Raw genomic sequence first — 27,948 nt, forward strand, 5'->3', positions numbered from 1 at the left:
GGGTTTTTTCTCCAGGTCTGGTTGCTAGTCCATTGTCGTAGTTGAATCGTTATCATAGTTCCATATCACTCCAGAACTGAACTGGGAATTGATTGTGAAGATGGCAGTTGTTTTTGTGGCTTTTGAAACGGCGACAGCAAAAAAAAAAAAAAAAAAAAAAAAAAAAAAAAACACACAGCAAAAATGTGCACACCAGGCCTCATACCTTTCGCCGTGGACCGGTCTGCTGACGACGACGTGGCGGCCGCTCACACTCTGCACGTACCCTATGGCCGACTGCAACGAGGCGAGGAGGTGCACCCCGCTCTGGCATGGCCAGTCCTGAAACCCGGACCGCAAGGCCCCCGACTGGACCGACTGCTGGCCACCACCCCGAACGAGTGACGCCCCCGTTCCCGGGCGTGATGATGGGTTGGGGTCTGTACAGCCCCAGGTACCAGTGTCCTGAGGGCTACACGACGGGCGCGAGTGCGGTGGAGGGGCGGGACTGCCGGTTGGGATGTGCAGTTCAGCATCGATAATTTAATTATGACTTGACTAAATGACTAAGGACCTTTTTTTAGCCACCCTGGCTGTATTGGCAAGTTTTATATATGTAGTGAGTGTACTAGTCTCTTCATCTGTCTATATATAATTTACTAGTATTAAAAATACATGTGCGCATTAACGTCGATGCAGTATTAATTAAAATCGAAACATGATAGCAACTACATTTGTAGCTATTATAGCCAACTTATCTATGTTTATATTGTTATTAAAAACTGGTTATTAATAGGAGAGCAACCCTTCTTGACTAAACAGAGCTTTGTAAATTTACATAAAGTGCGATGGCCTGATATTCGAATTACAAATTTATTTTCTCCTCACCAGCATTTCACCATTCTCGTTTGGTTCCAATTCTCAATTTCCTGAATCGTTCACGCTTGGTTTCTTTATCCTCCTTTTCCCGATAATATTTCTGTCTTCAACCACCTTGGTTTATTCGACATATCAATATCACGATGCAAAAGAATTTTCATCTTATTTTTGCTGCCATTACGGCCCTTTTTTCCATCGGCACCACGGAGCGACACGTCGACATTCTCGCGAAGAACCCAGGAAATGCCGCTACAATTTCGGCCACATATATGCCTGATTGGGATAATATAAGAGATCGCACAAATAAATACACTAGCCGTCCTGGACACTATTGGGCTCACCCAGATCATCAACCACCGATTCCTTCTGGAGCCACCCGAGGAGATGATGATCCGTACGAGGGCAAATACACTTGGCCCTTGCTTATGCGATTTCCCTTCAAAGAGCCTGGAATATATCGAAAATACTCCAATAACCTACTTCCGGTCCCCTGGAAATGGTGTCCAATTACCGTTTTTGAAAATGTTGGGGACCGTCATAGGCCCTTCCGAGCTCAACAGGAAGTCGACAATTCTTGGGTGGGCAAATATAAAAAAATCTGGACAGGCTCAGTTGCTTCGAATTCAAAAAATACTTGGCTTGGTTCTAGATTTTGGACGGGTGTCACAGTGAGATTTGGTCCTGATTGCACGCCACGTTACAATCGCCACGACAGGGGAAGACTCAAAATTATGACAGGGTTTCATACGGACAAAGAGATCATCTATGCCAAATGGACAAGAAGCGAGGAGAGCTTTTGTCATGACAAAGAAACATGCAAATGCAAGCATGTTGGTGAGGAGAGAGGCGTTAAGGTTTACACCGAGTGTATTACATATGATGAGTACTATCAATCTTCACTCGCTTCTTAGTCTCACAATTTGTTTTGGACTTTTAGTTATTGTCACTATTCCTAAATTTTACTATACAGTTGTTAATATAATGGTTGATAAAGGATCTAATTACTTTGAAAATTAAACTGGCCGCAGTCTTATCAGATGGGTATGAAAAATCTGGGCCGGTCGACCTCCACAGATTTCTACGAAAAAGTCTAAATCCTGGATACAGGAGGGGGTTGAAGCGATTAGGAGGATTGTGAACCACACAAATGCCAAAAAAAAGTAGCAAAAAAGCATAGTCTGTGAAGAAAAACAGGCCAATATTAGGCGGAACAACGCCCAAGAAATGACTTAGACAAATACCAAGAGAATTAATGGTCTTTGGGATTTGTTATCACCTAGCTTTTTAAGACATGTAGAAGGGAGTGGGGAAAAAAAGGACGGGATGTTGACAAAATGACGGCTTCTGAACCTTCAAACAAACCGTGAGTACGTAGTGGAAACGTAATCAGCACCATTGTGGCAAACCAGCACAACAGCCCAGACGTGCGTTGCGGTCGCGACATCGTCGACATTTTCAACGGTGCAATGCGTCGACGGCGTCCTGAAAGATTGAAGAGAACTCAACTTCCCCGGCCGTGGTGTCGTATCAACTTAAACATTATTCACGCCGCTGATTCAACTCAACTATCGAGCTCAAGACCGTCCCGGCAGCGGTGGCGTCAGTGGTTCAGGAGGATATAGTATGACATCGGAGACGGGGACGTCTACTCCTTTGCCTTCAAGTTCCGATGGCAGTGGAGGCGGAAATAGTAGCATTATCAACAAAAATAACAGCAGCGGTGATCAAGGCGGATTGACACTGGGTATAAAAGTAGGCATCGGGATAGGCTGGGCCTTTGCGCTTATAATCACGGGCCTGCTGCTTTTTTTTTTTTTTTTTTTTTTTGAATTCGCCGTGCGCTTCAGAGGCGCAGGGCCAACATGCCGATTGGGGAGATGCTACCGGACGAGAAGAAGGGCATCCCTGGGCAACCGGAGCTGGAGGGGGCCGAGATTAATGAACTGGATGATACATCGAGACCGCAGGAGCTGTCTGCTGGTGATTATGGTGGTGCTAGAGGTGCATCTATCGGCGGCTGGGATTCCCGGAAGGAAGGGATCCGGGCTGGGCGTGATGATGGTGTGGCACTAGGCAACAGCAAGGAAGAAACGGTTTTTGAGCTTGAGGGAAAGCAGTGCAGCCACTTGACGGCGTTGAAGAATGCTGATATGAGACCGTATTCGAATTGATAGTGAAAAAAAATACGTATTAAAAATAAGTATTAATGTTAAATGTCTCAATTATTGGGATGAATGGTTTGGATCGTCATGTCTCCGAGAGTGGTATAATGAATTTTCATCGGGCCCGGAACGTCGCTCATGTGCTGTACTGACGGATACCATAGACTTGGGCCCACTTGATGTGCAACGGGGTAACTGTTTGATGTCAAAGAAGCGGCGAGTATAGCACCTTGAGCTGTATGATCTCGTAATCCGTAAACATTTCGGAGACTTTCGGACAAGATTAATCCGCCCATTTCATAATCGAGGTTGCATTAATGATTTTGTTGTCGTGATTACCTTAGTAAAGTTCTGAGTACAGAGTTCCATGTTGTACTAAGCTGCAGAATCCCAATGTTTCTTGTCCGTTGGTTGGTTCAAGCTCAACTGCTGGTAGCACAAACAATGCTGGAGGAGTGGGTACGACACCAACAAAATCCGAGCGACATGCAGGGATTAGCCGACCCGCCGTACATCAATTGCGCCAATTCATTCCATCCGTTGAATTCCCCGTGGCCAAGAAAAAACAAGATACTATACTACCTAAGATACATACGAAGCAGATGGACGACCGTCAGGCTACTCTACAGTAAGTAGCTACCTACCTTGCCCGTTTTATGTAGGTAGCGCGGTATGCAGCAGCGGTCTGCAGCGGTATGTGCTCGTGGCTTGCATCCATGATGGCAGTATTGGGTAATTGACATTTTGAAACATTACTTAGCACTCACACAGCCAACAAACACACCCCTCCCCAAGTCCATCCACCTCACCTCACCTTCCAATACCAGCCTGGCGGTCTGGGATTTGCATCACCCCACTCCAGCTGATTTGAGGGGGAGCCACCCATACTACTATACAGATCTCGGGTGTACAACTTCCCGGCGCTGGCGGCAAAAATGATCCACAGAAACATTGTTAGCCTCCATCCCAGACCAAGAAGAACCCAGTCAAAGCCAGCACTCCGTAAGTCCCCCGCTCGGGACAAAGAAGTGCGGCCCATCGAATAGAACGTGTTCCATCCTACGAGGAAACAAAGCACCAAAGAAGCGAAATGGCGAACCTAAAGAGGAAACAAAAATTTCCTGGAAACTACAGTACCTACCCACCTAGGTACTTTGGTACCCTACTGTTCTGTGAGGAACATACGGGGCCCGGCCAAGTTTCCCCGACCCCGATCATGAGTGGCGGATCCTTCCAATTCTTACAGCATGGGGATCTGTTTTGCAGCCTGGGCGTTGCGTTGTTAACTCCTTCCATTTTATTCCCCTTTGCCCTTGATTTATGCCTGCTTGGGATCTGCGACATCCTTCATTTCTTTTCTCTTCATTTTCTATCGTCTAGACTGTGCCGAGGTAGAATACCTAACTTACCAATATTACAAAAAATACCACTCTTCCCGCAAACCTGCCATCTGATTTGTCTCCATCCCATCTGATTTCTCTCATCTCCTACTTTCCTCTTTGGTCTTATTGACTATTGAAATCACATCAGTAAGGCTTCAGACTTTGGACGACAGATGATCGAATCGGGATAAACACGCCACTGTATCCTATCCTGCCTACTAAAACCAGGGCCTTTTGGGTCGCCCTTGTTGGCATAATGCTCAACTCCCTCCCCAATGTCTACGCCCTAGGGCTTGCGGCAATATTCCTTGCCGCCGTCTACATCTACAGAGATGTCCGGTGGCGCCGGTTTTCTCAACACGCTGATTTACCACAGCTCAAGCCTTCGTTGGTCTGGGGTCACCTAAAAGCTCTTGGTGAGAGACTCCGCGAGAAACCAGCTGGAATTCACCATGACTACGTCTTTTCAGAAATCGGCCAGGAGTTGGGTAACCCACCCATGTTCAACTTTGACATGAGGCCCCTCGCCCGACCCATGGTTGTGATCGCCAATCATGAACTTGCCGAGCAGGCTAGTCGCGCATCCAAGACTTTTCCGTGGTCGACCAACAAGTCGCCTACTATGCATGAGATCGCGCCGCTCATCGGAGAAAGCTCATTGTTGGGGAAGGAGGGTGAGGAATGGAAGGCTCTGAGGCGGAGGTTCAACCCAGGGTTCGCGCCCAAGCACCTCCTCAGCCTGCTCCCTTGCATCCTGGATAAGACACAGTACTTTATCGACCACCTCGACCGTCTAGCTAGGTCGGGAGACGAGTTCCTGTTCAACGAGCTTACAACCAACCTCACCTTTGACATTATCGGCGCCGTTGTTCTCGATGTCGATCTCGATGCCCAGAGGGGTAAGAGCGAGCTGGTTAACGCCTTTCAGGCCATGACCAAGACCTTCCTGAATCCCTCGCCTCCTGGTTTTGCCAGGTTCTTCCTGCGTCAAAAGTTCATACGTTGGCGACTCCGCAAGCGCATGGAAACTGTTCTCAGACGATACATTATAGATTGCCATGAAAAGCAGAATCAAGCGCAAGGGAGCATCGGCCGGTCACGCAGTGTTCTGTCGCTCAGCTTGGAGGGCTTGGAAACACTAGATGAACCTCTGATTTCCATGATAGGCGACCAGATGAAAACCTTCTTATTCGCGGGCCACGATACCACCAGTATAGCACTCCAGTGGGCCATGTACGAGCTCGCGCGCACGCCGCGGGCCCTTGCAGCCATCCGGGCCGAGCTAGATGAAATCTTTGGACCAGATACGGATCCTGCCACCGTGAGGGACCAGCTCCTGGGCCCCTCTCGCGAGGAGCTCTATGCCCGCTTGCAATACACCTCGGCTGTCATGAAGGAGACGCTTCGCCTTTACCCGCCTGCTGGAAGTGGTAGGTACGCCCCCAAGGGCAGCAACTTCCGCTTCACGATGCCCAACGGCCAAGGCATGTCCCCCGTCATGGACGACAAGATTCTGTATCTTTGTCACTACCTGATACAACGCGACCCAGCAGTTTACGGCGAGACGGCCAACATCTTTGAGCCTGAACGATGGCTCGGAAACACGGATACATCAATGGCTAGTGGCGGAGACCTGAATGAAGCCGCCCCCGGCCAAGCGGGAGAGAAGCACGCCATCCCGGCCTCGGCCTGGAGGCCATTCGAGCGTGGTCAGAGGAACTGTATAGGACAGGAGCTTGCCAACATCGAGATGAGGGTCATCCTCGCTTGCACTGTGCGCAAGTTCGACTTTGAGAAAGTTGGTATGGGCGAACTTTTCAGGGACGAGAAGGGCAACTATGTGATGGATGCGTACGGGCAGTATAAGACTGTCAACAGGCTCTACAACGTGAGTTCATATTCATCCCCTTTCTGCAATCATGATTTTCTGTGCAATCATGCGAAGACGCACTCAAGTTAACGTGCATTCTTTCTAGGCATCTAAAATCACCGCACAGCCGGCGGACGGGTGCAGAATGAGAGTAAGGCTGAGTGATAAGGCCCAAGCTGCTAGCCGAGCTTAAAAGCTTGTCTTTCGCCTTCTTTACCTACAAATATAACAAAAACTTAATACTAAACTGTCCAAGAAGTTGTTTTGAGTGCTGCAAAGTATAAATGAAGCGCAAGTGAAGAACGCAAAATCACTAATCTTTACTTCATTAACTATCAGCTTGCCAGCTGATTTATGGTCATGCGAATTGCAGGTTCCGGGTAAACACAAAAGTCAACCCGAATTCGGTAACCAAGCCGGTTAACTGGCTGCACGTATATTAGGCGCGCCAACTTCAGTAGGATTTCCTCGGAGAATTTCGTGTTGATTAAACTGCAAATAGAGAGCAGTTGTCACCATGTGCCACGTTGATATATAAAAGTCCCCAGATCAGCATAGGGAATCTAGAAGGCGTGGATGATGGAGAATTAAACATCAGAAGAGCAAATAAAATGGCAGAAAGGACTGTGATGACCCTCAACATGGGTTTCCCCAGTAGGCCGAGAAGGAACTGGCTACCGTGCCTGTATCTGCTGCTGTGGCTTGTGAAACCAGAGCCAATCGACCACGTCTCCAAGACACTAGAAACCAACAGCAGTAGTTCTGCCACTATGTGTCGCTGGAACCCTCCCGGTCCTCTGCGTCCACGGATGAGCGCATCATGCCCTCCCGCAGTGAACACCACCACCACAACCGCCCCCATGACCAGGCGACCGTCGACGCCCTGGACGCAGACACCATACTGCGTCGCCAGCGTCGACAAAGACAACGCAACGTCCCAACGATACTGCACCTTCACCTCGGCGACGTTCCGGGCCGGCCGCGGGCTCAGCTTCGTCGGCACGCCCGATGCGGCAGCTGCACTGGCCGACGCGCTGCTATCGGAGCCGTGGCATTCACCCTTTCCCTCTCACGTCGATGTCCTCGCAGATACCAACAGGAGCAGTACGTACGCCGTCGTCCCCATGCCCGGCAAGGGGCTTGGCGTGGTGGCGACGAGGCACATCCCGGCCGGCGAGATCCTGATGGCTGATTACCCGTTGCTGATCGCCGACGTTGCGGCGGGGCATGGGGAGCTGCTGCGCCTTGCTGTGGAGAGGCTTCCGCTGCCTGAGATGTTCTTTGATCTGGCCCGGAGTCATGGTGGAGGGGACGCTGTTGAGGATGTGCTCAACACTAATACGTTTGCGGTCGGGGTTGGGGATGGGGATTATATGGGTTTGTATCCGGAGATTGCGGTAAGTGGCCCCCCTTCGAGTCTGAGAACTTTAAGCGCGGGTTTAGAATGTGCCGTTCCAAGAGGAGCGCTGATTGTGGTGTTTTCAGAGGATAAATCATGCTTGCAGCCCCAACAGCTTCTCCCGCTTTCACCCGTCCGACTTGACCATGGACGTCGGTGCCATGCGGGACATCATGTCGGGGGAAGAGATCACGATAAGCTGTAGGATTTTCCCATTTTTCTATACATCATCTGATACCCCTGAGAACCTGCCAAAAGCCCCCTTTTCGCCGACCAAATACTTTCCCCGTTACTGACGAGACCCGATCCCATCTCCAAACCCAACCCCCCAAGCAGACATACCCCTAGGCCTCCCATCATCTCACCGCGCCGGGCAGATCCGCGCCTGGGGCTTCGCCTGCACATGCGCCTTGTGCTCGACGCCCGCGGAGAACGACCTCTCGGACCGGTACCGCGAGCGGCTGGGCGGCCTGCGCGGGCGGCTGATGCACGCCCACAAAGAGCTGACCGCGGAAGAGGTCCACGCCATCGCCGAGGAGATGATGGAGATCGTCGAGGTCGAGCGCATCTCCCCTCAGCTGGGCGGGTACTGTGAGACGGTGGCGCAGGTACTGCTGGCCAAGGGCGACGAGAAAGGCGCGCTGCGGTACCTGAGGTTGAGCCTCGACGCGTGGCTGCTCTACGGCGGTGAGGACCATGCTCATGTGCCGAATATCAGGAGTAACCTGAGGGACCTGGAGGATAGGGTTCTGAGGTCGCGGGGTTTAAAGGTGCGAAAGGAATGTAGTCATAGCTAGAGCCCCGAGAATTATCGGCACTCGTCCAATACAATGGTTGACACCGAACAATGCTTGAGTTGTTGGAGTTTGTTGATTTGCCCTTGCCCCTTAGACTAGAAACAAACAATTACAGATTTGCCCCCTCGGCCCGAGACCTGGCCCCGATAACCGCCTTGCCCACGCTGCTGTCATGCGGCTTCCCAATCTCCTTGGTGATCCAAGACCCTATCTCTGCAACGGCCTCCAGATCCACCCCGGTATCCATACCCAACGTCTCCAGGAAGTAGACCATGTCCTCGGTGGCAACGTTGCCCGTCGCCCCGGGGCTGTAGGGGCAGCCGCCCAGCCCTCCCACGGACGAATCAAAGGTGCGTACGCCGTGCTCGAGCGCGACGGCCGTGTTGACCAGCGCCTGGCCGTACGTGTCGTGAAAGTGCATGGCGACGTCCTCGCTCCGCACGCCGGCGGACGAGATACACCTCAGAAGGGCCTGGGTGCGGGGCGCCGTGCCCATGCCTGTCGTGTCGCCGAGGGCGATCTCGTCGGCGCCCATCTCGAGCAGGCTGGTGGCGATCTCGGCGACGCGGTGCGGGTCCACGTCGTGGCCCTCGAACGGGCAACCCAGCACGACTGAGATGTAGGCCCTCACCCGCAGGCCCGCGATTTTAGCGCCCTTGATGACCTCGCCAAACGCCGCGAGCGAGCTCGCCACGTCCATGTTGAGGTTCTTGCGCGAGAAGGACTCGGTCGCCGCGGCGAAGACGGCGAGCTCGACGGCGGGAGGGGATGAGGGCTTCGGCTCGGTGCTGTAGGATCCCGGGTGCGCTTGCAGGAGTGAGAGTGCGTTGTTGAGTCCCTTTGTGTTTGGGGCGAGGAAGGCGTAGGTCACCGGGTTCGGGGAGGGGACTTCGTTGGTGAGGATGTGTTGTAGGATTTCGCTCGAGTTGGCCATCTTTGTTTGCAAGAGTTATGTGCAACGGTCAGCTTCAAGCTCAAAGTGGAAGATGTGACAAGGGAAACTCATAGGTTCGGCTGTGATATTCATGTATACAAGAGAGAGAAGCTTACCTGCGGAACCCATTTGGGCGCGACAAAGGAGCCGGCCTCAATGGTGGTCAGGCCCGTCTTGGCCAGCCTCTCGATGAGCTCAATCTTTGTGGCAAGTGGTATTGTGGTTTTCTCGTTCTGCAGGCCATCGCGGGGACCGACCTCGACTATTTTGACGCGGTTATCGTATGAAGGCTGTTGTTGTTGTTGCTGCTGTGTTGTGTTTCCCGCCGTTGAATATAGTCGCGGCATGCAAGACCGCTTCAACAAGCCGTTGATGGCGACGCGGCGGGCGCAGCGGGCTGCAATTGGGGCCAAGGGAGCCATTATTGCGTGTTATGACACTCTTGCCATTCGATTTCTGGGGTTTGTTTGTTTTGGCGGATTATGGAGTGTATGGGCGGAATTGGGAAAGTAGCAGGTGGTGATGTCGATGGAAACCTGGAGAAGACTGTATTGACTTCGAGGGGAAATGGTCTGAGAGAGCTACATCCCTGACCCGAGGCCCGCATGACGTTACAGCCACTATATTATAGTGCCAAGCCGCATACCGTCGGTCTCTGGGGTAAGTTTGAAAATAATGTGGGGCCGATTTGGGAGCCATCTCACGTGTGTCCTCAAACGTCACCACCACTGCGCATATTTACACAATACGTGTTGTAGCATCGTCGAAAGGGGCGATCTCGAACACCATATTGGACATCACCATATCGCGCGCATTGACACGTATTGCTGAAATATATGCCACTCTCAAGACAAAGACTTGATTGCTGGGGATCAGATAAATTCCAGGCCTAGAATTTTGTCTCCCTCATCACTACCTTCACCCTCGAGCTTTTGGCAAAGCAATGTCAATAAAAGTCTTCCTTGCTAGCAGCAGCACAAATTATCTAAAATCAGCACCTGCTGGATTCTTTCCGTTCCTTGTTTACCTATATCCCAAGCCCTCTCACTTCATCCCCTCATTCAACTTTCAGTCGCACCCTTACAGATAGATATTCACCAGCCTCATATAACAAGACTTCCTTTCTCCAATTGGTCCTTCTGTCTGCCGTGTTTTTCTCAATTGCTCAACTTGGCTGGGATGGGTTCCCAGGGCACATCTCACCCACGCAGCAGTCGATGACGCCGCTTGTGCACTCACCGTTCGAATTGGCACCGTGGTCACTGGGGAACGTGTAAGCCGCGCCCCTGCACGGAGCAAAGAACTGCGACGGCCCGGTCCCGCCGTTCCTGTTCGGGTTCCGACACGAGCCGTGGCCATTGTCATCCGGGCAGCTATTGAGCTCCCGCAACTGCCTGTTGCAGCCGGTGACGACGTTGCCGCCGCAAGAGCAGGTGATGGGAAGCGAAAAGCCGTCAACGTACGAAACGTCCACGTCAACGAGGGCGCCATTTCCAAACTGTTCGACGAACGAAGCCTCGATCAGCGACTCGTCACCCACGATGGCGTTGGAGCCGCTCGCCTCGACCACCGCCACCATGCCGGCCCACTGCGTGGGCACGGCGAACTGGCCGATGCTGAAGACGCCCAGCGTTCCCGGTCCGACGTCTCCGCCGACCGCCGGCGGGGCGTTGGCGTTGCGGGCGTGGCGGGTACTGATCGGCGAGTGCCACGCGTTGGTGATGCGGATGGTCAGCGCCGCGGCCAACTTCTCCATGCCCGGGCCGGGGGTGGGCGCCGGGGCGTCGGTGGCGGTGCTGGTGTAGGCGTAAAACTTGGACGCTCGGTCGAGGGCACCGTCAATGGCCACGCCGTGCTGGCTGTGGTTGATGATGTCTTCCTGTCCGATGAGCCTGCCGACGGAGTCGCTGGACGCTTGGGGCAGGGCCTGGGCAGCGCCGAGAAGGCATGTGATGAATAGTAGGTAATTTGCGAACATGATTCTGAGTCGGTGTCTCGGTTGAGACTAGACTTTTTGAGTTGGACTACTAGGACGTGATCCTGTCACGGGCATTCCAAGGGTGAACTCGGACCTGACGAACTTTCAAGTCGAGGGAGAAGGACTTTGACTCTAATGGTGCTATATCATTGGTGTAGTCTTCTGTCAGGAGCCTTTGACTGCCCAGCTCCTTCTTCTTAAATGAAGTTGCGACTGAATAGTTTCTGGTGTGAAATGATACAATCCTTTGCTATGTAGGAGAGCGATAACCGATGTGATATTGCTGCTGTAACAGACTCTTCCATCCCTTTTGGTCTTTCTTTCGGATTGAAATAACATGATGCTTTACATTGATATCCCAGCGGACTTGTGACAGCGTAGGTGGGAGTGACCGAACACTCTCAAGTCGCTTGCTGCTCGAACATTCACACAATTGCTAGGCCGAGACTACTTGAGTCCGAGAGTATAGCTTTTGTTGGTGACTTATCAAGTAACTGGGTATTTGGATTGTTGGTTGGATTTATGGAAAGAATTACACTTAATACTTGGTTTTTGTCCATATCAAATGCGCCAGCAAATCTTAGGCCTTGTTGCCTCCATCATAATATCAGATATGGCTTGCGATGTCTTTCTATTGCTATTTCATGTTAGTCTTGGTCCTTTACGTAGAAGCGGCGAAACTGCTAGGTCTGATCAAAAACGGCTTTGAGCACTCCTGATAACCAGACACCATGAAATCAGTAATTCCACGGGTCAGCTGTTCTACAACATCCAGATCTTGTCATCACATAAGAAATGTCGGCAGCAAGCGCGCAGAGGTTTGGTTAAGGGTCGCTTTCATCCTTGAGTGTCAATCCTCAGCCCAAGGCTTACATACTTTGACATACTTTGACAGTGAATGGAGAATGACTCTCCATAAAACCCATTGAGTTCAAACAAATTGGCCCAACTTGCACGGACTATTGTTGCTAGCGAGAAGTGACTACCCCTTTTTCAGGGGCCCTTACTTCAATGTCCCCATATATCTTCCCGTAACCAAAAGGCCAATCTTTTCAGACGAACAGTCTGTATGGTCCAGTAAAGCGACTTGGATATCAAGAGATAGAAACAAACTTCCGCTGTTTCGCATCAAAGCCTCAAGAGCAAGGCACAGCAAGCAGACCCGAAACCATGGACTTATCCAAAACGTGTCTCTCCAAGACCATAAGGACACATTATCTATCGAAACCCGCCCGTGAAAGCCCAGACCCTTAGCAAAGTTACCAAGAACCCCCTGTAAAAGGTTCATCCGGATGCTGACGGGAATGACGTTGCAGCACCAGTCGTGCCCATGTGGCTCCAGCGCGAGGGCGTTCTCCTAATGACGTTGACCATCTCGATGCACGCAAAAGGTGGCGCGTTGACCAGGAAGCTGAGGCTCATAAAGTCTTCGGCGCCGGCGCGGGATGGGTGATGGTGTCTGAGGTCGGGTCAGTAATGCTGGTTGTAATGGAGCATACGAAACAAGGAGTTAGTATGTAGGAAGGCGGACGAGAGTCTAGAAGAACGTTTCGAAACTAGCAAAGAACTGAACAACATCATGCAGATGGACAGTTTCTCCAAATTTGCACAGACTGATAAGCCTGACAGTAAGGACATTAGTAAATTAGACTTGAATGACAGTAGCCAACGAACTCAAAAGAAGCAAAGGTAAAGTTTTAAATATGAACACTTATGAATAAAATACTGAATGTTTGAAAGGTACAGCTATGAATGTTTTGTTGCCAGCTACCGCTTTTTTTACTTTATAATTACAATTATGATTTTTTAGCCTTTACTGTTTCTTTTTCAGTCAGTCTCAGTCATTCAAGGAGAGAAAAATTGCAAAATTTCTCTTTTCTCCTAACGAGCCTCTTGGTTGCGGTCGTCGTGGAAGCTGTGTAACCAACAAGAAATTTCCAACCTATTATGATTCACGGATTATCGTGTAAGTAATGTAAAACTAAAGAAAGAAATTGACTGGACGCCTTCGGAAAGCCAAAATAGCCCCAGAATCACATGCATGGTGGAAAAGGATGGTGCATCCGGTTGGAAATTTTCTGATGTAGAGTATGGCTGTGAGGAATTGAGGAGAGAGCCACGAGTTTGGAAAAGTGTGCTTGTGACATATGTCTTTGGCGGGTATCAGTATCACAAGATATGAAGCACAAAATATGTACTATAGACAGGTCACCTAGCTTATACAATAGGGATACCTATACTTTGTAGGTCAAAAGAGATATATTTCATGCATATAGTTCTACAAAGCGATTCTTCAACCGAGAAGGCTCTCCCGTTGGGGTGCAGCATATGTAAGGTACATCGATTTACCCACGATCCCTAAATCTGTGATCGCGGTCTGCATGATGCAGCCTGTAACTTCGAGACGATGATATGCTTTCAGACAACCGGTATGAGCGCCGATTGGTGCATGGAATGCCGGAGTTTGTTTAACATGATGCTGATCATGATTGATTGATCCCGTCGTCGTTCTTGTAGTGGCCATTTGATCATCTTCACAGCATTCGTCACTTTGTCTTGGTCAGTCCAAATTAACCAGGAGTATCAATTATTGACTTGATCCAAGTAAATTGTAATACTGTACTTCATCAATGTCCTGTTGTACAGAAGACTAAACAAGTTTAGACTTCTGTGGATCTGCAGTATACATCGGTGTAGATCTAAAGATAGAAAAGGCTGTGTAGGTAGATAGATCCAAATCGGATCTCGAACCAGGTAAATGAGTAAGATTTACGTCAATACTGTTGAGATTGTGGCACCGCTTGATTGATCTTGGCTACAAGCCCGATTGCTAGACTAGTAAGAGCTTGCCGGGCGTCAAAAGGGACCCGCGGACAGTGTCCGATACGAGAATACGCGCGCAAACAAATCGCTAAAGCCGAGAAAACACTCAACTCGGTCGGTAGATGTACTCTCTGTGGTTGCTGCACCGTACCTTCCTACTGTAGCAAGGGGCGCGGGGGCCATCAAGGGTCCAGAAGGTGGCAGGCCACAGAAGCCCCAGACCTGCCGTTCTTTAGCACAGTTTCCGAGCTGGGGTCGGTCCCGCACCCACCCACACTTCACTTCTGCAAGGTGTGCATGCAACGTTGTCAAAAATCTCCAAGTAATGAACACGCGCAAATTACTCCAATCAATTGCTGTAATTTCCAGACAATCGTGTTCCTAATCGGCTGTGCAAGCAAGTCGACCGAGCATCTATTCAATAAACGGACAGTTATTACCTCTCGGTCCAAACCTCTCCCGCAGACAAAGCTGCACGAGAAGTCAAGTTTGACCAGGATCATTCAAGGTTCATAGCGGCCCCGATAAGTAGCGGGGAAAACGCCTCTGGCACACTGGCGCAAAACGTTCTTTCAACTGCGAATCAGACAACCGCGCTTCGAGACGATATTGATGTGGCCGACAACGCCATGAAGCAAAACAATCGGGGCTCGAGCCCACCCTCCGCCTCGCTGCCAACCATCGGAGTCAATGGACCATCGAAGAACATGATGCCGGAGCCCGACAAGGCTGGTACTGAGGGCGAAGGCGTCCAGGGAAGCGGTGATGGTATCGACGCGGGGCTGCGTAGCTTGGGACATTGTATGTCACTATTGCGCAACATCCCTGTGCTGGAGACGACACCAATAGAGATATCTGCAATGTTTGCACACACTACAGCTTGCTGACTGTTTGTACCATGAACAAACTACAGACAAACGAGCGCTCCCGCCATGGAGATATGCAGTGCGACAGAAGATGCTGCCCCTGATTCGATGGGAAACACCCTATCTCGCCTGGCTGCAGTCCAAGATCCGCTCGCCCGCACTCGACAGCTACTTTGCCATCACTGCAAACCTCGGGACGCATACATTCTTTATGATCGGGCTTCCCATCATGTTTTGGTGTGGATTTATGGAGTTCGGGAAAGGGTAAGAAGGCGCAAACACAGCTGTGGGACGGGCTGGCATAACGAATGTCACGGGCGACGGCATTATCTGCGGCTGCTAACCTTTAGTCTTTCTCCGTCCTAGTCTTGTCCACATATTAGCAACAGGTGTATTCGTTACAGGCTTCATCAAGGATCTCCTATCTCTCCCGAGACCATTGTCGCCCCCTCTCCACCGAATTACCATGTCCGGATCGGCTGCCCTCGAGTACGGCTTTCCATCGACACATTCGACCAACGCAGTATCCGTGGCTGTGCTTGGAATACTAATGCTACACGACCCAACCAACACTCTTTCCCCTGCAATCAAACTCAACTTGGAGCTTTTGAGCTATTTCTACGCAGTCTCCATTGTCTTTGGCCGTCTATACTGCGGCATGCACGGCTTCCTGGATGTGATAATCGGTAGTCTGATTGGCATTTTTATTGCACTCATCGAGTTCTACTGCGGTCCGATATTGGATTCTTGGCTTCACGCCACTGGCTGGCGTGGGTCAATCTTGTTCATTCTGACCATCATCGTGCTGGTGCGCATCCACCCGGAGCCCGCAGATGACTGCCCATGCTTCGACGACAGTGTTGCCTTTGCCGGCGTCATGATGGGCCTTGAAGTTGGCTTCTGGCATTATATGCACTCATCCTTTGCCTGGCCGGCAAGCGATCGCTTCTCGCTGTCTCAGTTGGGTTGGCCAACTGTGGGGGCACGGCTCGTGGCGGGTATTATTGTCATCTTTGCGTGGCGCGAAATCATGAAGCCTGCGCTGCTCAAGATTCTCCCCTATATCTTCCGCGCCATAGAAGATCGAGGCCTTTCGCTTCCGCGACGATTCTTTGTCAACGCGAGCGAGTACAAGAACATCCCCGACCTCCTCCGCCTGCACACCGACAATGTCATACCTTCGGTCAGTGACCTGCCTGAAATTGTACGCAACATCCGGCGTGTGGGAACCCGCGGCCGCAGCGTCAGCATCGGGCCGCAAAGCGCGGCAGATGCGTACGAAACTCTGGCTTATCGGGAGCGAAGGCGGCGGGAGAGCATAGGGAGCAACACCAGCCTTGGAAGCAAACCAAGCCTGCGGAACCTCAGGGAGGAGGTCAGCCGGGAGGGTGGCGCTTCCGGGGACGCGTTTGAAGACGGAGATGGCTTTGCCTTTTCATCATCCCTTAGTTCTGCCCAGCAGAGTCGGCGAAGGAACCAGTCACCAGGGACTCTGGCCGACTACGAAAGCCAGATGGGGCAGGGTACTGTTGTCGTTGGAGCCGAGGGTGGCAACGGCGAGGATGATATGGACATATTCATTGGCCAGCAGGACGAGTTCGAGGAAAAGGAGATGTTTGAGAAGCTTATAAAGCCACGTGTCAGATACGATGTCGAGGTGGTGACCAAGCTGGTCGTCTATGCTGGTAAGAACTCCCGATCATACTTTCGATTTTCTTCTTTTTCGTCACTGACAATATTTACAGGCATCGCATGGTTGAGCGTCGAGGGCATACCGGTTATGTTTGAGTATATAGGCTTGGGTGTGGAACACCTACGCCAACCAAGGTGAAGACAACGACACTAGCCTTTTTACGACCGAAACAGCTTTTGTTCTCTCAATCCCTTTTTATTCGGAATGTCACTTACTTAGATCCTTTTTTTTCTTTTTTTCTCTCTCTCTCTCTTTCCCTCTTCAATTAATGAGCGTTGTAATGAGGGTTGGCATTGCCTCGAACATTGGTTCATCTACAGTTTTTTATAATCGAGTCTTGCAGGTTTATATAGTGGATACGGTTGACTTTGTTCAGATTCCCTTGGACCTACCTACTAACTAGCATAGTGTCCAGAATGATAAATGGTGTGATCATGTTGATTTGGACTTGAGGTGCCTGAATAAACCGAAAAGTTCAACAAAGTGTGGTGGCAAGCGGGGTGAGTTCTCACAGTCCCAAAGTCAACTAAAATATGCTTCTCAAAAAATATACCTATGTACAAAGAACTGATGATAGAATTATCATCCAGATACCTAGCAGCTACCTGAGTACCCTAGGCACGAAGCAACAGACAGACCAGCTGTCTGGTCGGCCGCATGCGAAAAAATAATAAACTATCATCATCGTAATCATCATGCAGGATACTTAACAGTACAAAGCAACAGAGAAAATCCCAAGTTGCAAATGAAGAGATAAATAACCTTGAACGCCATTTTTTTCCATTTCCCAACCTAATTTTTTGTTGTTTTTTTCACTAGATTTTATTATCATAAAGCTCCCTTACATTTCGCGTTACACCACTTCTCAACACGGGTAGTGCTGAGCGTGTTGGTTCAGTTTCTTTCATCTGAGAAGCTCCCGCAGGCGAGGATCTTGCTTGGGAAGGCGACGCAGCCGTCATGTAAGACCGCACATCAGGCGAGAATGAGGATGGGGACTTTTCTTCGGGGTAGAAAAAGGTGCCATCTTCCCGCGACTGTGGCACCTTTTCAGACAAGAAGAAGCTGCCGTTGTCCGACCGCGGCGGCGCCAAGGACTTTTCGGGGTAGAAGATGCCGCTGCTCTCGCGCGGCGTCATGGACGGGCGCCGGTTCTTTTCCGGATCGCTGCCGCCGCCGCCGCCACCGCGCTCCGGGCGCTTCCCCTTGGAGACGGCCCTGCTGCCAGCCGTAGCCTCCTCGTCTCCGCCGTCGTTGGTGTCGCTCCCCGAGGCGTCGGGGGTCTTCATGGCCTGGGGGATGCGCGAGATGCGCCAGGCCATGTAGAAGTCGAGCCAGTTGAGCATCATGCCGATGGACGAGATGCTGGCGAAGGCGAAGCCTATGGAGAGGGCGAACTCGAAGGGCACGACCTGGGTGGCGCACAGGGCGACGCCCGAAACCTGGCCGAAGCCGGACAGTATGGTGGTGACGGCGAGGGTCTGGAAGAGCTGGTTGGAGATGGCGCGGGTCAGGGCCATGCGGAACGTGGCCGTGTTGATGTCCCTGGCCAGGACGGACAGGACGCGGGCGCGCATCACGGGCAGCCGCGTGTCGGTCCAGTACAGAGCGATGGTGGGCAGGCCAAAGATGACGGACAGCAGGCCGAGGATGGCGTGGGCGTTGCGGAAGTGGTCCTGTCGAGACCCGGCCACGACGATGCCAAAGACGAAGACGATTACGAGCACCGGCGCGATGATGTAGGCGTACATGATGCCGATCCACTTGGAGGTTTTGCGCGGCAGCGTCAGGTACGGCGATGCCATGCGGGCCAGGATGTTGCGGGCGGACTCGAGACACAGGGCCAGCGGGAGCATGGCGATGAAGATTATGATGGCAAAGACGACTGTTTTGGGGAGAGATTGGGGTTCTTGGTTAGTGACTCTGCCTTTCTTTCTTTTGAGATACAAACGTTGAGGACAGAAGGGCAAGGCTGGACGACGAATTGCGACAACTTACTATGCATGATGAGCAGGACGATAAAGGGGATTATCTTGAGGTTGTTGACCTTGATGCCATCTATGGCAGCGTTTGTGTTACCGTCAAGAGCGGACTTGATTCCTGTGCCGTCGATGTCATAAAAGTTCCCGCGGTTCTGGAAGTGCATGGTACCGTTGGGGATGACCTGTTTGATGGTGTTGGTGACGTTCTGGTTAAGCCCGAATTTGGAGATGGGGTTGCCGCCCTTGATGATGTCCATTATGTCGATCGAGATGGCACCGCTGCGGATCAGACCCACGCCGATCAGCATGATGCCGCCGATACCCTCGCATTGCAGCAGGTCCAGGACGGTCTGGGTTCCGTTGGAGATGGTGTCGGCGTTGATGATGGCCGACAGGTTGAAGCCCGGCCCGGCGAGGACGACGTCGTCACGGCGCTTCAGTTTCGCGGATCCAGCGTCGCGCGCGTCAAACAACGGCCGCGTGGGGATGGTACGGTTGTTGACGCCGGATATGTTGAGAGCTTTGGGGAACTGCTTGGCGATGAGCTGGGCAGCCACCACGACACCCTGGCCGCCGATGCCCTGTCCGAACCCGGCACCGGCACCGCCGAGCGTGTCGTCGAAGGCGATGGTCTCGTTGGGGAACGTGGTCGGGATGACGGCGGTGCCGTTCATCATGGCCTGGATGCCGCCCATCATGGTGATGGAGTCACCGGCGCCCTGGAGGAAACCCCTGGCGAAGCCCTGCACGACGTTGCCGATCTTGAGCCCAGGGAACGTCTTCTTGAGCGTGCCGTCGATGTCAAAGTTCATGGGCAAGCTTCCACCGCTGCCGTCGAAGCTGCGGGTCACGGACTCGGTGAGGCCGAAGCCAAAGGCGCCGGCCACGTCGGCGGCCGAGGTGCCCTGCGGCGGCTCAACGTTGCGCACGCGGGCGTTGCCCAGGTTGAGGCCCTTGGTGGCGCCGCTGCCGATGCCGTCGGCGAACATGCGTGCCACCTGCGACAGCGTCTGTCCGCCCAGGAGCTGGGTGATGTTGAAGCTGTTGCCCAAGTCGAAGGTCTTGTTGGTGTCGAGGTTGCGGGTCACGGCGTCGGTCAGGGCGAAGCCGAATGCGCCCACCACGTCCGAGGCTTGGGTTCCGGTGGGCGCCGCGGCGCTGGTGGCATTGCCCATCTTCAAACCCTTGGCGGCGCCGGAGCCCAGACCGTCGGCAAGTCCAAAGGCTACTTGAGTCAAGCTCTGCCCGCCGAGGAGCGGGGTGATATTGAAGCTGCTCACGTCGAAGCCCTTGCTGGTGTCGAGGTTGCGAGTCACGGCGTTGGTCAAGCCGAAGCCAAAGGCGCCCACCACGTCCGAGGCTTGGGTTCCGGTGGGCGCCGCGGCGCTGGTGGCGTTGCCCATCTTCAAACCCTTGGCGGCGCCCGTACCCAGTCCATCGGCGAGTCCCAAGGCTACCTGGGTCAAGCTCTGCCCGCCGAGGATCGGGGTGATGTTGAAGCTGCTCACGTCGAAGGAGGCTTTTCCACCTTTACTCATGGCGCTGGTGACCGAGTCCGTGAGCCCGAATCCCAGGGCCCCCACGGCGTCTACTATCTTGCTACCACGGGGGGCTTGCAACTGGGCACCGTTCCCGAGGTTCAGCCCCTTGGCGGCACCGTTTCCTAGACCCTCGGACATGGAGAGGGCAACTTCGGATATCTGGGTGTCGCCGAGCAGCGAGCTGATGTTGAACTTGTTGCCCAATTCCTTGATGTCTACCGCGCCGAGCAGGGTTGCCGTGAGACCCATGCCGAGGTTCTCGATGGCGGGGTTCAAGCCCGAGGCGTTCTGTCCGTTCTCGGTGGCCACCCTTTCCATTAATGCCTTGGTCCCCGGCCCGTCTGTCAGGTTCATGCCCTGAGCCGTACCGCCGCCGACTCCGACGCCGAGGAAGAAGGTCGCACCGCCGGCGTTCTGGACTAGCTTGTCTTTGATGCCGTTGAAGGCCTCCTTGAGCGGCTTGGTCAGCTCGCTGATCACCCCGTTGCCCATCTGGGACAGGAGGCCGCCACTCTGTTGGTTGTCGCCCCCTGTTGTTCCAGTTCCCCCTCCTCCTCCCGGAATAAGGCTGCTGAGAAATCCACCACCACCACTTCCACCACCGGACGATGTCATGCCGCCGAAGAGCTGTCGCTTCCTGGACAGCGGTAGGGTCTGAATGCTGTCCAAGTCCCTGCGCACCTTTGACAGCTTATCCCCGACCTCATTGAGCGAAGGCAGGTCGTACTTGTGGCCCAGGTCCCGCGTCAAGCTGGCGGTGATTTCAACTGCGAGGCCGATGCTGCGCCTCAGCTGCTTGTCTTTCACCAACGACTCTGCCGTGTCCGGAGACATGAGGCTGTCGAGCACGGCCTGCCATGTCACTGGTGGTGGTGGTGGTTCCTGCAGCTCTCGCCGTATAAGGATCTGCTTCCACGGGCGGGTGTGCTCGTATACGCCGATGGAGAGTATGGAAATGGACATGATGGCCAGCACCCAAATGGAGCCCCTAAGTAAAATCGAACCAGTTTGACCACCCCGCCTTGGGGGTGGTGATGTTTCGGGGCCCATACTGTCTTTGTCCTTTGTGTCTTCTTCCTTTATTCCCTTGGCCTTGTCTATCCAGGTAATCTATACCATCCTCCAAAATTTGATTATTCGACGGGTGGGCCTGTTTTTGTTTTGTTTTATTAAGTAAAAAACCCCTTACAGGAAAAGGTCGTGGTGTGGGAGGAGAGATTTCGGTTGGTTGGAAAAGGAACGATCGTGTTGTTATATGATGTTCACTCGGCTAGTAAGTAGGTGATGCTCGCAGGGATATGTCGGGAGCCAAGCTCCGGGGGGAAGAAACGAGGGTCGAGGATATGGGTAGATATATTAATCCATGTGTTAGCCTAGTAAGGCAGACACGCCCCCCCTCGTTGAGAATGGTAAGTATTATTTTTTTGGGATTATTTTTTTTTTTTTTGTTTTCTTTTTTCTTGTTTTTTCTTGTTCTTTCTTCTTTTTGTTTTCTTCCGAACCATATACGGGAAGATTTAAAAAGGGAAACCACTGACGACAGTGGCGGCACTCCAGATGTAAAATAGTATAAAATAAAAATAAAAGTAAAAAAGGGATGCCTACCCTCCCTTTTCAGCTTTTTTTTTCGGAAGAGGCGAATAACGTCCTGATAAGTGAACAAACTGATAGGTTCGATCATGAACCCTGGGACAACTACTACAGGATCCAAGTGGAGTTTAGTTGTTTTGCTGTGTCATGCACTATTATATGCCCTTCTCGGCCCATGCCACTGCTTGATATGTGGGCAATGTGGAACAGTACCAAACAAAACCCATGCTCCTTGAAACGCGAAGCTCAAATTCCTCGTTCACGATCAGATAATTGGAGCAGACTTATCTGCCGTATAGTTGCGGTACCTAAGACGTAGGTAATAAAAAAAAACATGCTCTTTTTCTGGTCTCTTTTTTTTTGGTTTTCTCATCTCACACTCCGCTTCCCTAGTTTCCGTTTTCCTTCTTTTCTGGTTTTTGTGGTGTGTGGGGTCCAGTGTTTTGCTGTTTTGGGCCCAGCAAGTTGTCATACTACACTGCCCGAGATGTGTAATGTATATCTGATGTTTGGTTCTTCATCCCTGCCAAGCGCACAGCACTACTACGTAGTTTAGCTAGTTTTGAGGGTGGGTTGGAAAATTCCCTCAGAGAAAAATCGCCCGCGAATACGGCAGTCATCAAGGGAATACCCCCGAATGAGAATGGACTATGTAGATTCGTCGAATTGGTTGGTTGTTTTAAACAAGTATGATGCCTCCAGCTTCCGAAATCCCCCCGGTCATTGTTTTGTTTGTCTGATGGTCCGAATACGGTTTTGGGTTGTGAGACCGGGCAGGACCACTCACTGTCGAGTATCCGGGGTGCATGGTCTAAGTAAGTGCGAGTAATGCAACTGAGCTTGAAATGAACGGGCAGTATCCCCCCAAAAATAGTCCGGGCCATGATGGGCTTTCCCGCATACGACTTCTGATTCAACCGTCCGTCTGTTCAAAAAAGACTCACGTCAAAAGTCTCATATTTATTAAAGATGCTGCACGGGGGAAAAAAAAAGGGAAAGGAAAAAAAAAATAAAACCTAAAGAGAAGAAGAAGAAAACATCAGATGTTCCATACTAAGACTAATTCCTCTTAATGGGAAAGAACCACGAGGATGTCAATAAAGCATCAAATCATTTGATTCATCGGTTGTTTAATACCCGCAAACTCTACGCGAAAACGACACGGATCTAGGAGTCAGGCCTCACCGACTGAACTATCAGTGGATGAGGGGGAAACGAGGGAATTTAAGGATGAGGAGAATATAGAGCAAAGAATGGAGAAGAAAAAAAAATAGAAACAAGAACATTGTTGGAGTTTAGTTAACCGATCAAAGGTTAAGAGATCAGCGTGATGCTTGTTGATTGGGTCTTTTTGAAGTGAATATTCAAGCTTATTTCCCTTTCTGTTAGTAAAATGGCCTTATTAATCAACTTTCTCCCCCTCCTCATTCTTGTAGCCGTTTATGCAAGTCTGATGTTGAGTAACCATGATGAGAACAGGGTTCACATTGCGTAATCTGCACTAAGATCTTTATGGGAAAATCCAGGGCCTTGTGGAGATAACAAGATCAGAGTTGTACTGGTCAAGTGAAAAAAAAGGCTACTACTATTTAGATGGATACTATACTATGCGTCACTTCCGGTCACGGATCCGTTCGCCATCCGGTTCCCGACCTGAACCGTTATTTAGCGCCATGTGGCATTGCATAAATGCCGCGATATGATCGATGCCAACGATCGAAACCGAAAAGATGCTTGACCTTGAAACAGTGCTCTTGTCACACGTCTGTAATGGGTACGGGACGTTGAAAGAAACAGGGCGCATCCGGCATCTTGTTCGCCACAGGCCATCAGCCCGGGATCCCCTGGCGGTCCTACTAGAGCCAATTCAAACTCCTCGCCTAGCTCATGAGGCAGTGCGAGTATTTGCGCACTACCGTAAAGCTGATACTTGGAAAGAATTGTGTACTTTCTAGTATAGTATGATCAGCAACTCGGACGATCAATCTGTCACTTCATCACCAGCACTTTTATCCGATCCAGTTATGCAGAAGTACCGAAACTATCAAATAACACAAGCATATACCTACATATACAACGGCGGTTTGAACAGACGTCATATCTAGTAGTTTGTTGAATACACTTGAGATAAGCACAAAAAGATTTCTCCTTGTGCGCAAACGTGTTCGGGTGCACGCGTTCTTTGAAATCAAGTGAGTGAGTGGGAGATGGAGGACGGGGGGAGCATACATGTCTGTCATTTCTCATTCGACTTACCGTTGAGATGATGAGGTCAACACAACATCCCAGGTCTGATGCAGTTTTTGGACAAGGCCATCTTCTAAGGTTTTGGTTGATATAATACTTTGTACGGAGTACATGTAGTATTACGTAGACTAGGATTGAGTCAAAAACTTGTGTCAGCATTGCGTACCAATCCTCTGTGGTTCAACCCAACAACTCCCAGACTAACCCCCCTCCCCTCCTCCCTCCCTACTCTTCCTCCTCCTCCCAGGGGAGATGCGAGGAGTGACTAACCAAGCCTGTTTGTTTTCTTTGCCCCAATCATACCCAAAAACGGAGAACATATCGTCGAGAAGCGACCCCATACCCACCCTCCATGTTGCTGACAGCTGCGACTAGCATCGCTTGACACGCCGATGTTTTACAGCTGACTTTTTTCCCCTTTCTTTCTACAAAAGCCTTTTTTTTCTACAAAGACCCTCCCACTATATCTCAAACTCTGGGGTGTTCTCGCGGGACCTCCCACCTGTCTCCGCTGCAGTTGACAAACGCCATGGTGACTCGGAAGCGAGGACACCACTACGGCCGAGTTGCCTTGAAGGGCGATGACGCCGACAGAGTGGTGGCGGGAGTTTTCTCGCCCCCCCCCTCCCCCAATGACAGTTGTTGAGGACACCATCCATCATGTAATACGACCTTTTTTTTTCTTTTTCTTGCAGGAAAACTTTGAGGTGACAAGACAAGGTTGCGATGTTGTGCTGAAGATTCTGGACTGGAAATAGTGTCTAAGCCATGATAGATGATAGGATCATCTCCAGTATCCTATTTATGAACCTGTTATCTGTTCATGCATTTGATTTGTAAGCCACCTCTTGAACCATAATCTACTGGCTCGCGCCTCCAGATTGGCTCCCGAAGGACGAGAGTGCTCTGTGATGGGTTGATAGAAACCCAATTACGGCTCGGAATTCAACGCTCACAGGTCATCCAGTGTTATTCTCCGCTTTTACAATCCGAGTTCCAGGCAAGTCATTAACGATGCTCCAGTGTGACGGCGTGGCCCATGGGCTCGGGTTGATAGGTTCTAGTTCTAATAGGCTAGAGGATAAATCAGACTTGGGATGTGCCTAGCTAAATGTGTATACGAGAATGTAAGTTGCCAACCAGCTTGCGATTCTTTCAATTCCACAATAGAGACTCTCAGCAGATACGAGCATCACATCAGGTCAACTTACTTAGGGCATCGGACATGTGAGCAAGGCCGAGAAAGGTCCTGCGGCAACACCCGTAGTCCGTCCTATTCGTCGAGCTTATCCAAGAAGCGCATGATCTGTGCAAGACTCACAATCCATAATATGTCATCTGGTTGGGCTTGTAGAGGTCACTTCAAGCGCATCCCAACGGGCAAGGAGACGCCAAAGTATAACAAAAGCAACACGAGAGCATGTGAAGATTTGTTGGACAGGGCCTATCGGTATCTAGCCGAGCAGAAGAGAAAAAAAACAACTTTTCTTCCGTGCCAGTCCTGGTAAACTGTCCTCCCGTGTGCGCTGAGTCGAGTGTGATCTTTGCTAATATTTCCGAAAATGACAGGCATTTTTGTTGTGAACAACCTTTTGCCATTTCAACAAACTGAACGCAGCAAGGTGCTTATGGCCGCAGGCCAGAGAAATGCCGGCGGCCTGCAGACATTTCCCCATGTCTATTCCCTCAAGCGTATAAAGACTCACTCTGCGCTCTCGCCACTCAAACACAACTTGGCATATCACATCCAGTTTGGCTGCAGATGAACATAACCGAATGGTAAAACCCCGACGAAACTGGGTGATAAGTGAGGTTACGCCGCTGACCTTGCTGCCTGGGCATCAACAGATGGTCATCTACTGGGGACATGGGCATCAGCAACTTTACTGACGGTCCCAACCCAACGATATTGTTGGCCATTCGTTGCATCTACTGCCCCAAACCAGCCTTCCACTTGACTCGATAGATGCAATATGCCAGTATTCAAGATGGTTCGAGTCAAAAAGCAACAGATCACTTCCCAACACGAGCAACAACTTGGCAATCGACGGCTTCAAGTCAGTGATGGACAAGTTTTGAAAGACCATGACTTACCTCGGCTCGATTGAGCCCTGGCTCACGGTGAGAACTCAAAGAATAACTTTGACTGCAGCCCTTGAAACACAACCAAAGACATGTGTCTATACAATATGGTCGCAATCCAGGGGCGGCGGCACATTTAGTGCATCTGCGAACCTTACTGCGACCATAAAGTGGGTGGACAATTAGCTTGTCCGTAAATTTAAACAAAAAAATAAATCAGGGGTCTTATAGACAAGGCACGTCTTTTGGAAAACATGCCAAACAGGGGAAAACATAATTAGTCCCTTGGATTGGCGCTTGGGGAATGAGGCTCTTTTTCGATCACGAGCATTTGCCCCTTGCATCAGTCCAGGGATGGAATTAAAAGACCCCTAACATGACATCAACCTTTCCTTACCGAATCGAGTTGGCAGCCTTGGCCTTGGCACCCAATCTCATTTGCTTATATAATGCAAAACAACCCTTAAAAAAGACTGTGTGAGTTCTGGGCTTGGGCTGTCTCAGCCTTGACCCGGATTAAAAAGTGGGCGTGCGTACATACATACGGGCAGTACTGTATGTGGTACCTACCTTGCCTACCTACCTTGCCGTAGTGACGTGATTTTCAGACCAGTGGACAGAGCTCATTTTAGCCTAAAAAAGACGCAAACATTGTTGGCTTTCATCTTCCTTGCTCCTGCAGCTGCCTGCATCTGCATAGAAGCTGTGGGTGGGGCTCAAAAGATGTGGTGTTGTGACTCAGGTGCTACTGGTAGTTTTGGCCTGGGATCTCAGGCACAAAAAACCCCTCAAAACCAACTTACTTTCCATGTTACTCTTTTAAAGAATCCTTCCAAGCCTTTTCCTCCCAACTGAATTCGGCCATATCGGATGGAGGTCTGGACAATTGATTGGTCAAACGAGGTGTGGGTCCACCACACTTGCTGTACCGTACTTACGGAGTACAGTACTCTACGGTACGCACCAGCCAAGTTCCAGCCCAGGTTTTGGTACACGGGTGAACTCGGCACTTCTCTGCCATAGGCGTCGCATTCCCTGCCTGGTCTGGCGCCGATATGCCGCTCGGATCTGGCTAGCTGCGGAAAAACAAATGTCACGACACTGATCACTTGACTCCGCGACGAGGGATCCCCATCCAAACTTTCATTTTGATTTGCTCCCGCATTCGATTGTTCATATCTTCACTGGGATCCATGCATGGGTGGCTGCCACGGTGTTTTGTTGTTGTTTTTCGTCTGTGGGTCGACTGCGTCCGACCGAGTAGGTTTTTTTTTTGTGTGTGAGAGGCAACGCAAAAAGGGGACCGTTGGATATCAGACTGGACTGAATATTACAAAGCTCAGACAGATTAGACTAGAACTAGAACGCAATCTGACGGGGCGCTTTGTTCCGTTGGTGATTGTTTTCTTTCTTTCCTTACACGCATTTCTTCTCACATTGGCTTTGTTGTTTGTTTTCTTTTTATTATGTTTTTTCTTATTTTCTGCAAGTACGAAAACATGGCTTTTTAAAAATACGGATCAATCGTAATCCTTTTAATATCCGACTTGAATCCTGCTGTCTACTGAGTAGCCAAATTTTTGACAGACACGAACTTGTCTTGACTAGAATACAGAACTAGGTAGGTACCTTAGTGCCATGTATCGATGTCGGACAGCTGTCTTGCTGTATCTAGGGAAATTTGGCTTTGGACATGCGCGTCCTTGACAAGGAGCTGCTGTCGAAGCCAAAAACAGCTATCGAC

At 50.9% G+C, this 27,948-nt stretch overlaps 13 protein-coding genes across 13 annotated transcripts; 7 read left to right on the top strand and 6 right to left on the bottom strand.

Annotated features, from left to right (window-relative positions):
• Positions 1 to 183: 183 nt before the first annotated feature.
• On the top strand, positions 184 to 384 carry PgNI_06122 (uncharacterized protein; the record flags this gene model as incomplete). The annotated part of the gene is made up of 1 exon (XM_031126149.1): positions 184 to 384. One exon carries the CDS (start codon positions 184 to 186, stop codon positions 382 to 384), a length of 201 nt encoding a protein of 66 aa, XP_030982475.1.
• A 1,808-nt stretch (positions 385 to 2,192) lies between these two features.
• On the top strand, positions 2,193 to 2,480 carry PgNI_06123 (uncharacterized protein; the record flags this gene model as incomplete). Its single annotated transcript, XM_031126150.1, is given in 2 exon segments — positions 2,193 to 2,221; positions 2,234 to 2,480. The coding sequence occupies 2 exon segments, from the start codon at positions 2,193 to 2,195 to the stop codon at positions 2,478 to 2,480; spliced, it is 276 nt and encodes a 91-aa protein (XP_030982476.1).
• A 240-nt stretch (positions 2,481 to 2,720) lies between these two features.
• PgNI_06124 (uncharacterized protein) lies at positions 2,721 to 3,029 on the top strand (the record flags this gene model as incomplete). Its single annotated transcript, XM_031126151.1, has 1 exon — positions 2,721 to 3,029. The coding sequence occupies one exon, from the start codon at positions 2,721 to 2,723 to the stop codon at positions 3,027 to 3,029; it is 309 nt and encodes a 102-aa protein (XP_030982473.1).
• Positions 3,030 to 4,112: 1,083 nt separating this feature from the next.
• Positions 4,113 to 6,528, top strand: PgNI_06125 (uncharacterized protein). Its single transcript, XM_031126152.1, has 2 exons — positions 4,113 to 6,290; positions 6,379 to 6,528. The coding sequence occupies exons 1-2, from the start codon at positions 4,659 to 4,661 to the stop codon at positions 6,463 to 6,465; spliced, it is 1,719 nt and encodes a 572-aa protein (XP_030982474.1). The 5' UTR covers positions 4,113 to 4,658; the 3' UTR covers positions 6,466 to 6,528.
• A 355-nt stretch (positions 6,529 to 6,883) lies between these two features.
• PgNI_06126 (uncharacterized protein) lies at positions 6,884 to 8,468 on the top strand (the record flags this gene model as incomplete). Its single annotated transcript, XM_031126153.1, has 3 exons — positions 6,884 to 7,669; positions 7,758 to 7,872; positions 8,008 to 8,468. The coding sequence occupies 3 exons, from the start codon at positions 6,884 to 6,886 to the stop codon at positions 8,466 to 8,468; spliced, it is 1,362 nt and encodes a 453-aa protein (XP_030982471.1).
• On the bottom strand, positions 7,799 to 8,369 carry PgNI_06127 (uncharacterized protein; the record flags this gene model as incomplete). Its single annotated transcript, XM_031126154.1, has 2 exons — positions 7,799 to 7,870; positions 8,037 to 8,369. 2 exons carry the CDS (start codon positions 8,367 to 8,369, stop codon positions 7,799 to 7,801), a joined length of 405 nt encoding a protein of 134 aa, XP_030982472.1.
• Positions 8,469 to 8,483: 15 nt separating the features above from the next.
• Positions 8,484 to 9,966, bottom strand: PgNI_06128 (uncharacterized protein). The gene is made up of 2 exons (XM_031126155.1): positions 9,519 to 9,966; positions 8,484 to 9,402 (listed from the first exon to the last, which is right to left on the bottom strand). Exons 1-2 carry the CDS (start codon positions 9,822 to 9,824, stop codon positions 8,578 to 8,580), a joined length of 1,131 nt encoding a protein of 376 aa, XP_030982469.1. The 5' UTR covers positions 9,825 to 9,966; the 3' UTR covers positions 8,484 to 8,577.
• Positions 9,967 to 10,567: 601 nt separating this feature from the next.
• On the bottom strand, positions 10,568 to 11,380 carry PgNI_06129 (uncharacterized protein; the record flags this gene model as incomplete). Its single annotated transcript, XM_031126156.1, has 1 exon — positions 10,568 to 11,380. The coding sequence occupies one exon, from the start codon at positions 11,378 to 11,380 to the stop codon at positions 10,568 to 10,570; it is 813 nt and encodes a 270-aa protein (XP_030982470.1).
• A 1,284-nt stretch (positions 11,381 to 12,664) lies between these two features.
• PgNI_06130 (uncharacterized protein) lies at positions 12,665 to 12,958 on the bottom strand (the record flags this gene model as incomplete). Its single annotated transcript, XM_031126157.1, has 2 exons — positions 12,665 to 12,839; positions 12,954 to 12,958. The coding sequence occupies 2 exons, from the start codon at positions 12,956 to 12,958 to the stop codon at positions 12,665 to 12,667; spliced, it is 180 nt and encodes a 59-aa protein (XP_030983262.1).
• A 712-nt stretch (positions 12,959 to 13,670) lies between these two features.
• PgNI_06131 (uncharacterized protein) lies at positions 13,671 to 14,253 on the bottom strand. The gene is made up of 2 exons (XM_031126158.1): positions 14,004 to 14,253; positions 13,671 to 13,929 (listed from the first exon to the last, which is right to left on the bottom strand). The coding sequence occupies exons 1-2, from the start codon at positions 14,006 to 14,008 to the stop codon at positions 13,674 to 13,676; spliced, it is 261 nt and encodes an 86-aa protein (XP_030983261.1). The 5' UTR covers positions 14,009 to 14,253; the 3' UTR covers positions 13,671 to 13,673.
• Positions 14,254 to 14,589: 336 nt separating this feature from the next.
• PgNI_06132 (uncharacterized protein) lies at positions 14,590 to 17,066 on the top strand. The gene is made up of 4 exons (XM_031126159.1): positions 14,590 to 15,004; positions 15,117 to 15,333; positions 15,436 to 16,754; positions 16,815 to 17,066. The coding sequence occupies exons 1-4, from the start codon at positions 14,833 to 14,835 to the stop codon at positions 16,898 to 16,900; spliced, it is 1,794 nt and encodes a 597-aa protein (XP_030983107.1). The 5' UTR covers positions 14,590 to 14,832; the 3' UTR covers positions 16,901 to 17,066.
• A 511-nt stretch (positions 17,067 to 17,577) lies between these two features.
• PgNI_06133 (uncharacterized protein) lies at positions 17,578 to 21,335 on the bottom strand (the record flags this gene model as incomplete). Its single annotated transcript, XM_031126160.1, has 2 exons — positions 17,578 to 18,647; positions 18,761 to 21,335. The coding sequence occupies 2 exons, from the start codon at positions 21,333 to 21,335 to the stop codon at positions 17,578 to 17,580; spliced, it is 3,645 nt and encodes a 1,214-aa protein (XP_030983263.1).
• Positions 17,748 to 20,411, top strand: PgNI_06134 (uncharacterized protein; the record flags this gene model as incomplete). The annotated part of the gene is given in 3 exon segments (XM_031126161.1): positions 17,748 to 17,772; positions 17,783 to 18,675; positions 18,777 to 20,411. 3 exon segments carry the CDS (start codon positions 17,748 to 17,750, stop codon positions 20,409 to 20,411), a joined length of 2,553 nt encoding a protein of 850 aa, XP_030983106.1.
• Positions 21,336 to 27,948: the final 6,613 nt, after the last annotated feature.

The sequence above is a fragment of the Pyricularia grisea genome, chromosome I (genome assembly GCF_004355905.1).
Source record: "Pyricularia grisea strain NI907 chromosome I, whole genome shotgun sequence".
NCBI classification, from domain to species: Eukaryota; Fungi; Ascomycota; class Sordariomycetes; order Magnaporthales; family Pyriculariaceae; genus Pyricularia; species Pyricularia grisea.

Excerpts from the sequence above, each read along its gene's own strand:
- PgNI_06125 (XM_031126152.1), top strand. The coding sequence starts at position 4,659 with ATGCTCAACTCCCTCCCCAATGTCTACGCCCTAGGGCTTGCGGCAATA. Across the intron at positions 6,291-6,378 it reads CTGTCAACAGGCTCTACAAC|GCATCTAAAATCACCGCACA; the intron begins GTGAGTTCATAT and ends CATTCTTTCTAG.
- PgNI_06128 (XM_031126155.1), bottom strand. The coding sequence starts at position 9,824 with ATGGCTCCCTTGGCCCCAATTGCAGCCCGCTGCGCCCGCCGCGTCGCC. Across the intron at positions 9,403-9,518 it reads CGCCCAAATGGGTTCCGCAG|ATGGCCAACTCGAGCGAAAT; the intron begins GTAAGCTTCTCT and ends TTGCAAACAAAG.
- PgNI_06132 (XM_031126159.1), top strand. The coding sequence starts at position 14,833 with ATGAAGCAAAACAATCGGGGCTCGAGCCCACCCTCCGCCTCGCTGCCA. Across the intron at positions 15,005-15,116 it reads GCTGCGTAGCTTGGGACATT|ACAAACGAGCGCTCCCGCCA; the intron begins GTATGTCACTAT and ends AACAAACTACAG. Across the intron at positions 15,334-15,435 it reads TTTATGGAGTTCGGGAAAGG|TCTTGTCCACATATTAGCAA; the intron begins GTAAGAAGGCGC and ends TCTCCGTCCTAG.